Source organism: Caretta caretta, chromosome 5 (assembly GCF_965140235.1).
Source record: "Caretta caretta isolate rCarCar2 chromosome 5, rCarCar1.hap1, whole genome shotgun sequence".
Lineage (NCBI taxonomy): Eukaryota > Metazoa > Chordata > Testudines > Cheloniidae > Caretta > Caretta caretta.
The window spans coordinates 30,936,302-30,948,478 of record NC_134210.1 but is presented as its reverse complement, the minus strand read 5'-3'; the positions used below and the strand labels follow the sequence as shown (position 1 = coordinate 30,948,478).

At 41.4% G+C, this 12,177-nt stretch overlaps 1 protein-coding gene across 2 annotated transcripts in view; it reads left to right on the top strand.

Moving 5' to 3' along the window:
• PAIP1 (poly(A) binding protein interacting protein 1) overlaps positions 1-10,679 on the top strand; it is a 46,097-nt gene extending 35,418 nt beyond the window's left edge. For both annotated transcript variants that reach the window (XM_048851062.2, XM_048851063.2), the window contains exons 8-11: positions 2,047-2,164; positions 2,334-2,388; positions 4,226-4,319; positions 9,281-10,679. In XM_048851062.2, coding sequence (XP_048707019.1) covers positions 2,047-2,164; positions 2,334-2,388; positions 4,226-4,319; positions 9,281-9,374 — 361 coding nt within the window. In that variant the 3' untranslated portion in view covers positions 9,375-10,679. The remainder of the gene's footprint in view (positions 1-2,046; positions 2,165-2,333; positions 2,389-4,225; positions 4,320-9,280) is intronic.
• Positions 10,680-12,177: the final 1,498 nt, after the last annotated feature.

Sequence of the window (12,177 nt, the reverse complement as noted above, 5' to 3'; positions counted from 1 at the left end):
GTCAAAGGTAAATTCAGATAAGTGAATGTTGTTGAGTTTTCATCCCCCCAGCTTTCTTATGCAGGCTTTTCGGTGGGAGGGGTAATAATGAGTGAAATTGCCCTGTTGATGTAAAATCACTGACGGCAATGCTGACATGAAAGAGAATGTTACAGACTCTGCTTGATTCACTCTTGCTGCAGGTTTGATATTTTACTGGAAACGGAAGTATTGTCTGTTGTGTATCATCTTTTCAATTATCTATTTAACTCTGAGGGAGAAAAGCAAATCCCTGATCTTGTGCCTTCTGTAGATCTAGTTGAGAGAAAGTATAAAGAAAAGTATAAAATCACCTCACTGCATCCAGATCCTGACGGGAAAAGAGAATTTATCCGAAATAAATCCCGGAACAAAACAAATCTGAAGGATTTATTGTCTTCAAGGTTCAACTGTATATTTAAAAAAAACATGTCCTCCAATTACCCAGTACTGTGACCTCCTGAACATAATTGGATTTTTTTTGTTCTGTTGCACGAACTTTATGGCTGTTGAGCCACTTCACGCAAATCAAAAGCCTTTGTAGTATCTTGGATTTTGCTTACTATTAACACTCAACTTTAAATAATTTATGAGTTGTTACTTTTCATGATTTTATCATGCTGTATGCTCATCAGTAATTTTTTTTTAGAACAAGTGAGCTTTGAAATATGACATTTAATTTTTTTCTGTCATTGCACATATTTCATTGCCATTGATTGACCTACAATATCTTCCTTCACAAAAATAGGTAAGGGGAAAAATGGACTGTAAGCGATATGTTCAGGTATAAGTCCAAAATGATGATGATTAAGTTAAACAACTAAAATTTTGGGAAAGATTCCTCCAGCCTAGACAGTCATACAGTAAACATCTGGGAAAATTTCATGTTACTCATAAGAAGCGTAATGGGAACAGGATGATGATGATGATGACTGTTCTCGTATTCTCTTATCATCTTGTTCCTATTACGCCTCCTATTACGGCATTTAGGGCAGTGATGAAGCTCCTCCACTCCTGTCTGTTTCTGGCAGGTCTTTCAGTTGTTCCCCAGCTGTGCCCCAGATTTTTCAGCTCGGCTTCCACAGCGCTTCGCCATGTTGTTTTCAGGCAGCCTCGTTTCGCTTGCCTTCAGGTGTCCATCTTCTTGCTACTCTGGTGATGGAATCAGTTTCCATCTGAAGTTTCCGACCGATCCATCTCCAATGCCTCCTGGCAATGATGGTGCTCAGATCCTCGTGGCTGCACTGTGTCAATAGATCTTGGTTTGAGATTGTTCTGGGCCAAAAGATACGGAGTATTTTTCTGAGACAGGTTGTATGGAATGAAGACAGTTTGGGCATGTCACACTTTCTCATTCCCCAAGAACAGTACATTCTCTAATTTTATAAATAGCTACTTACTTATAAATGTAATAGTTTTTTGTTATTTGTTTCATATTGCACGTATAAGTGGATGTGCTAGCTAAAATAGGGAGGGAACTTGGCATTTGTAATTGTATTTTGCAACGCATAAGAAGCGAGTAAAGATGTAAAACATCATTTGAATGTATTGATATTATGTATACTGTTTAGTCCTACATAAGTGGAAAATGTAATATCCTGGGGGGCGATATTTAACATGTCAATGTGATTTTCTTGCACACTTGTTTTCTGTAATTGATTACGTTATACAATCAGAATTACTTCACTACATCCGTGGTAAGAAACTAGCTCGCATATGTGTTCATTCAAAATCAATTGTGGTGGCAAAATAGGTAGATTTTCTAAAACCATTTTACTGTAGATTTGTTTAGTAACTGCTAGAGTTTTGATATCTTACTGGTTTGTTAACCCTTTCTCTTCCCCCTACCTTTAGCTATAAATGTGTGTGAAACATTCTCTTTTAATTATTTTAAGGGACTTTGTCTTAAATTGTAGCATATGCAGTGTTACAGAGATGTTGTTGGATTGTAAAGAATCTTGTTCGGGTTTTTTTACATTTTAATACAAAGTACTTAAGCAGTTCTTGGTGCTTTTTGTCTATTTGCAGAGATGTAAAACAGATGCTTCTGAAACTAGTAGAACTACGCTCAAGTAACTGGGGTAGAGTTCACGTAACCTCAACATATAGGGAAGCAACACCTGAAAATGACCCCAACTATTTTATGGTATGAATATACTCAGAAACATCAATTGTTCAAGTTGATGTATTTTCGTAAAGAAATGCATAGAAATTTTGTTAACCTTGATAGATGTTCTGGAAGTAGTAAAGGCAATGAACAATTATCCTGTTTATATTAAATACGTGTATAATTTACTGTGTCATTTCAATTTTAGAATGAACCAACATTTTACACTTCTGATGGTGTTCCTTTCACTGCAGCAGACCCAGGTATGTCTCCAGCTTAGTATAGTCATTTTCCTAAGAAAAATATAGCTAAGGGTACGTCTACACTACTTGCCGGTTCAGCGGGTAGTGATCGATCTATCAGGGATCGATTTATCGCATGTAGTTTAGACACGATAAATTGATCCCCAATCACATTGCCGTCGAGTCCGGTACTCCACCGCGGTGAGAGGCGGAAGCAGAGTCGACGGGGAAGCAGCAGCAGTCGACCCTGCGCTGTGAGGATGCGAGGTAAGTTGACTTAAGATGCGTTGACTTCAGCTATGCTATTCTCGTAGCTGAAGCTGCGTACCTTAGGTCGATCTCCCCCTTCATCCCCCCCGCAATGTAGACCAGGCCTAAGTTGAGGAGGCCCTGTCCAAATAGGCACAAAGTATAAACAATTTTTAAATAATGGAATTAGTGCAGTTTCAATGGCAAGTAGCGTGAAGACAGTAAAGCAAACAAGTGATTGAATCCTTCCAGTGTGCCTGCAGATGGGGACCAGAGAAAAAGCAAAGCTCTTCTTATATCACTCCCTCTGTAAAGGGGGAGAGCTGGCTTATCCTGCTTTGTTGTTTTTCCTGTTTTCCAGCTAATGGAGAAGGAAAAAAGCCATCTTGTATTTTATGTGCACTCCTTATTGTCCTCTCCTAAATTTAGCAGCAACTTTCTCCTGTGACATGATCTGTTATCGCTGGGAGAATTTTATCCTGAAAAGAGCTGAACTAGGTCTAAAGAACCCATTATGGCTTGGGCATACATGACTCCAACTCTGAAAGAGATATGAGGCAAGCCGCAGTGGGGGGGTGGTTGTTAGTGGGTTATAGATTGTAGTAATAAGCAATAAATCCAGTGTCTCTATTTAGAGTCTGGGTGCTAAGACCAGGACACATCAACTCAAAGCAGCACCTGACCCTGCCAGAACAACAGATGCAAAACCTGCAGACATATCACCACTGCTACAATGATCAACACCCTCCACAACATACTTTTCTTGATCCATGAGTCCTTCACATGTGGTCTACTGCATCCACCGCACTAAATGCCCCAATAGCCCCTATGTGGGTGAAACCAGACAGTCATTATGGTCTTGAATAAATTCACACAAGAAAATGATAAAAGACAAAAACATCCTATCACCTGTGCGTGAACACTTTTCACAAAGGGGTCACTCTATCCATCCTCATCCCCAAAGGAAACTTGCAGAGCACTTACAAAAGACGAGCTTGGGAGCTTAAATTCATAACTTCACTGCACACTAAAAATCAGGAACTGTATAGAGAGACTGAATTTATGGCCTAATACAACAATCTATAACCCACTAACAACCCCCCAGCTGCTTCCCCCTCCCCCTCTTCCTTTCCTCCCTGTGACTAGAGGGGTGCTAATGGGCCACTTCGTCTTGAATGGTCCCTTGAAATATGTGTCAACTATGCTAAACAATGTGTTCCATTTTGTATTTAGCTGTGACATTTTGAGTATATTTCCCGGGCCTGAAGAAGAGCTCTGTGTAAGCTTGGAAGCTTGTGTGTCTCACCAACAGAAGTTGGTCCAGTAAAAGATACTACCTCATCCACCTTGTCATTAATATCTTGGGACCTACACAGCTATAACACTGCATGCAACATTTGAAATTAGAAAGGAAGATCACTTTCCTGCAGTATACATATCTCATTGTTTATAGAGTCTAATAAAAAGGCCATGTTCATACTGTATCATTGGGTGCTGGACTAATCTTACTCTATTTTAAATTACATTCTAATTTTACAAGACCTCTGAGAAACGTTCATATGTTAAAAGTAGACTATGTATAAACTTACAATATTTTTTTCTTTTGTAGATTATCAAGAGAAATATCAAGAGTTGCTTGACAGAGAGGATTTCTTTCCAGATTATGAAGAAAATGGAACAGACTTATCAGGGGCTGGAGATCCGTATGTTTTGTTTTAGTCTGATACTTTTGCTCAAAAATGTCTAAGTTGCATTTCAGTTTTTTGTTTAAGTTTTTATTGATTTTTCATAAAGAAGCACAGTGAAAAGTTCAAAAAGGTACATGCCTTATAGCTTGGATATATTTCCAAATATAACAAGCTTCATGGGATCTATAAAAGATTTATGTAATTTGACAATTTGTCAAAGCTGCAAGACCAGACAATACTACATAGACATAACATGTTTGGGTGGGGGTAACAGTAATAAAATATGAGAAAACATGCATGAATAGGGAGAAGAGAGAAGGATGAGGTGAGGAGGGGTAGGTGGAATGGAGGTCTGGCATTCTTAGAGCCATCCAAGAACTAATTTTACAAAAAAATGGAAGAGTATAGTCTTATGCCCAGAATAGAGCACTGCAGTTTTGAGAATACAGGCCCTACACAAAATACAAAGCATCGTATTGAGGGTTATGGTAGACTAAAGGTGGGGAGTTCTGAACATCTTAAGTTGGAAAATCAGTATTTATTTCTACAGCAGTGTTACCTTGGCTGCATTGTACAAACTACATATAATTAATTAAACACAAAAAACTACAGAACACTAATGATCCAAAGTCAAGTACTCCAAAGTTAGGAAATGCCAGAATTAAAGTTGCCTGTTCAACCTTAATTTGGTCTCCTTCTATGTCTGCATTATGATAGTCTTTAATTACATCATCCCATACTATTTTTTTCCACAGAACCCCTGCCTCATTCAATGCACAGGCTGAACGACATTCACTGAATGAGCTACCATTCAGTATTTCATTTTATCCTCATTGTTCAGTATAGCCCCATGCCTTATTAACTGCATGCTGTTCAAACTCTGCTCTGCATACAGAATTACTAACTTTCTCATTGGCTTTTGTATAGTGCTTATGACTATAATATCTGAACGCTTCACAAAGATATGTCTTTTCACAACACTCCTGTGAGTTGTATGGGTATTATCCCCATTTTAGAGATGGGGAACTGAGGCATGGAAAGACTAAGACCAACCAATTTTGGGTGCCTAGTATGAGATGCCTAGACCTGATTCTCCCCCCCCACCCCTGACCCTCTCAAGTATTTAGCATTCTAGTATTTCACTTGTTCAGAGCACAGCCCCCGTTGACATCCGTTTCAGCTTGAGTGCTTGGCACTTCCACAAAACAAACCCCACAGTCTCAAGTCAGACACCCAGAAAATGAGGAACACACAGTTAGTGGCCACCTGTGAAAAATCTGGTTTAAGGGACTTGCCCAGCTTCACATAGGAACTCTGTAGTAGAGGTAGAGAGAGAATCTAATTCTCCAAGGTAGCATTCAAATGCCTTAATAGTGAGACAGACCATCCTTTGCCTTCCTGCAGGCCATTGCCTCAGTCAGTACACACCTTTCAGCTTCTGCAATGAATGAGGTGTGGCAGACTTACAGTCAGTAGCCCCCATCAGACAACCTTGATTCATTCCCAGAGCACAATCTATCTTGTGCACTGAATGAGATGGGTCATGTGGAAAAAAGAGTATGTTTTCATGTAATTATTAGACTACTCATAATGCAAACGAACAAGACAACTGAATTAAGGTTGCAATCTTTCATATGTCAGCAAATTGGAGACCAGTTTGTCCATCTCAAACTTATGTACTTTATATACTCGTTCATAAGCTGAATTTTTTTAGTATAAAAGGGAAGCACCAGAGAAGGGGGTCGGCTTATGAATGGGTATAGAGAGGGGGAGAGGTGGGACACAGCCCCTCCCCCCAACAGAGGGGGCCAGGAGAGGCAGCAGAGCCAGAAGGGACGAGGCGGGGCCAGAGTCTCTCTGCTTCTAGCCATGCTGTTCTCCCCCCAACCTCCGAAGCAGCTGCCGCTGTGCTGCTCGACCCCACCCACCAGAGCAGGCTGTGGCTGCGCCACCCGGCCCACTGGAGCACGCTGCAGCCGTGCCGCCCGGCCCAGCCCGCTGGAACATGCTGCAGCCACGCCACCCGGTCTGGCCCACCGGAGCAGGCTGTGTCTGCACTGCCCAGCCTGCCAGAGCAGCTCTAGCCAGGCCAGACACATCTTCCTGTAGCCCTCCCCCAATAAGGTGGGAAGGGATGGGATGAGGAGAGGTGGGGGTCCCAGGCTAGGGGTGGGGTCATGTGGGGGGGTGGTCACAGGGGTTACTCCCCTGACCCCCAGCTTCTCCCCCCAGATATATTTCCCCACCAGTTGCTGTCCCGGCCCGTCAGGGTAAGCAGCTGGTGTTCCAGGACACTTTGTTTACTTAGGTTTATCTCCGTGCCTGCAGACACTTGAGGTAAACAAACCATCTCGGACTGCCAGTGGCTTATCCTGGTGGCCTAGGAGCCAGAGTTTGCTGACCCCTGAATTATAGGGTCAGCTTATGAATGGGTTAAAAAATTTTCCATTTTTACTTATCCATCTTGCGGGGGGGTCGGTTTATAAATGAACCAGCTTATGATCGAGTAGATATGGTACTGTTTTTTTCTGAATAAGGTTGTTTAATTAGTATTTGTTTGGGGAAATGGTGTGTATTTGAGAAAGACAATGTCAATGGATAATGGTCAGACTCCTCTTGTACTCTGCTACAAGTTGGGCTGCAGCTCTGTAGCACAGCTGGCTTCCATTTCTGTAACACTTGGACACTACATTCTGTGGTAAACTTCAGGTAAATTTTAAAAAAAGCTTTTATTGAATTTAACATGGAAAGGAATAATAAGTGCAATATCCCTTGAATTTAGTTTAACCCTGAATTTTATGGTATCACTACATTTTCAGTTTTCTACAAACGTTAATGACCGTGCATTACTACACTGTTGCTGGCGGCTTTTTCCATTTATGAGGTAACAGTTGAGGCTTTTCGGAACACAGGGATGTGTGGAAGTAGGGTTTGGTTGTTAGTCTCCGTGCTTTCCTTCTAGAAAAAAGGGATACATCCAGTACTTAACAGCAGCCAGCCACTCCGCTGCCCTCACAGCAGTAACCACTACTGAATGAAACTGATAGACATGGCCATTAGCTGGAAGTTTTTATTACAATGAGAAACAGTTAAATAATTAAGTCTTGACTTTGTCATCAGGTTTCAGGGCTTTACCCACTGATTTCAATGAATTTCATGTGTCTCAAATACATTGTTACAGACTCTCTGCAGGCTTGGGGAGACAACACTGAATTCCTTTCAATTCAGTTTGCATTTGGAAGGTTTTTTCACAACCCAAAAGGCTAGAAATGACAGCTTAAACGCTGATTCTGCATTGAGAACTGTTGGCTGCCCTGAGGCCCACTGACCTCAGTGGGGCTCTAAGGGTATGTCTACACAGCAAAGAAAACCCTGTGCCTGGCCTGTGCCACCCGATTCAGGCTCGTGGGGCTCGGGCCGCAGGCTCTTCATTGCTGGATAGGCTTCCGGGCTCAGGCTGGAGCTTGGGCTCTCAGACCTGTGGGGTGGGAGAATCCTAGAGCTCGGTCTCCATCCCGAGCCCCGAAGTCTGCACAGCAATGAAACAGCCCTGCAGTCTGAGTCCCGTGAGCCCACGTTGGCTGGAAGGGGCCAGGCACAGGGTTTTCTTTGCTGGGTCGACCTACCCTTAATGGGTACACAGCTCCACCTGCATGGTCTGTGTTGCAGGACCAGGGTCTTAGATTATACTGAACAATATTGCATCAGTAGTTGGTTTAAGTAGCAAATTTTGAAGCTGTGGAATCTGAGTACACAAGACCTAATAATCGGCTTTCTAGACTCCTAATGGGACAAATTAATTTGTCATGATATATGAATAAAAGTTAGATACAGTATTTGAGCTGGGAAATCGACATGTCATTTTGTTACCTTAGAGACTAACACATTTATTAGAGCATAAGCTTTTGTAAGCTACAGCTTACTTCATCGGATGCAACTCACAAAAGCTTATGCTCTAATAAATGTGTTAGTCTCTAAGGTGCCACAAGTCCTCCTTTTCTTTTTATGGATACAGACTAACACGGCTGCTACTCTGTAACCTGTCATTTTGTTAGTTATGCATATAGATCAGGGTGGGTAAACCTTTTGGCCCAAGGGCCACGTCTGGGTGGGGAAATGCATGCAGGGCCATAAATGTAGGGCTAGGGCTGGGGCAGGGGGTTAGGGTGCAGGAGGGAGTGTGGGCTGTGGAAGGGGATGTGGTGAGCAGGAAGGGGCTCAGAGCAAGGGGTTGGGGCAGAGGAGGGGTGCGGGGTGTATGAGGGGGCTTAGGGAAGGGGGTTGGGTGCAGGAGGGGGTGCAGAGTGCAGGATGGGGCTCGGGGCAGGGGGTTGGGGTGCAGGAGGGGCTCATGGCAGGGGTGCAAGGAGGAGTGCGGGAGGGGGCTCAGGGCAGGGGTTGGGGTGCAGGAGAGGTGCGGGGTGCAGCAGGAGGCTCAGGGCAGGGGGTTGGGGTGCAGGAGGAGTGCAGCAGGGAGTTAGTGCAGGAGGGGTTCAAGGTGCGGGCTCCGGCCCGGCGCCGCTTACCTGGAGCGGCTCCAGGGTGGCAGCAGCACGCAGTGGGGCTCAGACAGGCTCCCTGCTTGCCCTGGCCCCGTGCTGCTCTCGGAAGCAGCCGGCACCATGTCCCTGCAGCCCCTGGGGGAGGGGGGCAGAGGGCTCCACATGCTGCCCCCGCCTCTGGGTACCTCCCCCGAAGCTCCCATTGGCCACAGTTCCCGGTTCCCAGCCAATGGGAGTTTGGGGGGGTGGGCAGTGCCTGTACTGAATCTTATAAACTGAACAGACATGTCAAACCTCCAAGGATCTCCTAAGCACTACAGGAAATAGTTTTGTTTATTCACTATCCACTTTGTTACCAAACATAGTCCCAACATGGCAGTGTATTGTCTGGTGACCTTCACTTTTTCTTTTTCGTAAAAGAAAACAGTACAAATATAGCCTAACAGCAAATTTTTAAAAAAATTTTTTTTGTAGGTACTTTGATGACATTGATGATGAGATGGATCCAGAAATTGAAGAAGCATATGAAAAATTCTGCTTAGAATCGGAACGTAAGAGAAAACAATGAGATGTTATGCACAATATTAGCATAATAAAGCAGTTTAGGTATGATTAGTAAACAGGGAAAACCAAGAGAACTTGTCACATGTATACCAAATTAAGGATGTTGAGTTTCTCTGAGTATTAAAGTTATGCAATTTCCATTTTGTTAAACTGAATCTGCCAAAAATTGTAAACTTATGCCCTGTAACTTAAAATGTTGTGTATATATCATAGTTTATTTTATGTACAGTTAAATGAACAATGTTTTGGCTGCAATAAAATTGTTTTGAGAAGTATCACATGGAAATAAAATTTTACTAACTGGGAAATGTCCCATTTAAAATGCTAAATTTACCTTGGAAGAAATGAAAACCTTGAGTTAAAAATAAATTGCTCACTTATTTTAGTATACACTAGGATTGCCTCACCCTTTTTATCATACAGGAGTTTTCTGATGTTACATATTTTTAGGTTAGGAAACTCAACTGCAGATGGGTAGATTTTTTTAAATGTGTATCACAATCATGAAAAAAGCTAGTGATTTTTTTTTTCCAACGTGTGTGGCGGTATTTGGGGTTCGTTTCTGGAATAAACATTTTTAATATGTGACATCATTAATACGCAAGCACTGCTTTGGAAGCCAGGTGCTTTAAGGACACTTGCCTATTTTCAACTTTTACAAGCAGAAGCTTCTGCTAAATATTTTTGCATTCTTCTACAAGAATACATTAATGTAACTAGGTTTTAGCCCATGCTCTACAACGTGTGCAGCTTTGAATCTATGTATTCTTGAATGTGATTAACATGATTAACATGTCTACCCTTCTGAGAGAGCCCCAGGACACTTCTTATTCCTCTAATTAATTTATACAATTTATTGTGTTGATTCCGTAGTTTGGTTTGTATCAATTTTTATATTTCAGATATATTAACAAATTCTGAAGTCAACTGCTGCTTGTCTCCAATCTAATAATTTGTTTTGTAGTTTTTCTGAAATACCCAAAGACAATTCTTATTATTGCCTATAATTCAGTTGTAGTGGTTCATGCTATTTGGTACTGGATAGATGAAGTAGAACCCATTACCAACTCAAAATGCATATGTTTCCAACTTCCCAAGAAGTAAGTAAAATAGCTTATGTAAAGAAAACACATGTTGTAAATATGCATGTAAATAGTTCTGTTAATATTGCACTGTAATACATTTGGTACAATAATTTGTGTCAGCTAATACTGTTAACATTGACTACATTTTCTTGCTGTTTGTTTAGCATATTAGTTTAGATTAAGTTTTGAAAAATAAAATTTAACTAGCTTTGTTTCCTTTGGAATATTTTCATTGTGCTTTTCTTTTCCTGGTTTCAAAAAAAAAATTTGATTAGAATTTTTTGTTTCCCCAGTTTATTTTAACAGTATCTGTGTACCCAGTGCCTAATGCTGAAACAACTTACTATCTCATATTCAAGCATTTATCAAATTATACTTTCAAGAAAGCAGCAAATTAACATTTTTTGATTACACAACTGGACTGAGAATTTTTTTCTGTAATACAGATTTGAAAAGCAAATTCATAAAAGGAAAATACATATATACAGGTACAGTATTTGCATTTAAAAATGTCCATACACAATCTGGAATTTGTAGGTAAGAGTAAATTAAATTTCCCTTACACATCTATTCTGCACATTTTCAGGTACAAATACATCACCATAGAAATAATATAACTAGATCCATCAAAGCAGTTTTCTTGAAAAGAACATTTCATCCAAAACCAATTTGTTTTAACACCTCTCCCCCAATTATTTTTTTAAATCAGACCTTTATCATGGTCTCAGTTTGGGGCAAATTGCACCTGTATTTTCCCCTTAATGGTCCAGCAAGGGTATCCACTCTCAGGCTTCCTGTTTCCCTGGCTGCTCCCTCTCTTGGATGGAGACCTGTCTCTCTCTCCCTTCTGACCAGGGTATTCCCAGGCTGAACTGTTCCCTGCCTTCACTGAGTTATTCTCAACTAAAGATCGGCTGCCTAAGCAGGCTTCTCTGTCAAGAAAAGTTTAGTCCATTCTTTATACAGTTCAGGGGTCTTTGATCTGGAGTTTTCCAGGAAAAGGTAATTAATAGACAATGGGTTTTTCTCAAGGCACAAGCTTCAAAAGGATGGACTCAGAGCTAGGTCATTGCATTCCCCTGTCCCCCAGTATTTCCTAGGAAATCCACTTCAACACATATTGTCCTAAAAAGTCCTTTGACATTCCTGATCCTTTCCAGAGATTGCATTAGTCAGTCTCCGAGAGACGTTACGTACAATTCCACAATAACGTATACACAATTACATTTTTAATACAGGAAACCCCAAACTTAATTCAAGTGTTTATCTTATTTGTTATATCTGTCACAATAATAGTCTCTCACATGGGGAGGGTTAAAGTAAGTTTTAAACTGATTTTCCTGTTTTCTCTTGTCCCTGTCCCTGCTACTGGATGTAAGCGGGAGGCTTCCAAGCTGATGACTTCACTGGTAGAAACCAGCAGGCAGCTGAGTAGTGTTCCAGTTGCTAGCCTAACTCACTAACCAGTCTGTCAAAATTCCTGTCTGCTACTTTTTTTTTTTTCTTTTTAAATAGGCCAGCTGGGGAGTGAGAACAAGGGGTAGCAGAGCCCTATCAATTAATTTTGGAGAATTCAAAACCTACCTATTTTCTTCAGAGGTTGGAGGAAGCTATGCAGTAGTGTTGCTTGGAAGACTTATTTCTTTAGGACCACAATGAGTGGTGAAGGAAGGGCCTTTATCTTGAGCTGCCTGTTTCTATGTAAGTTTTATACCAAATTCT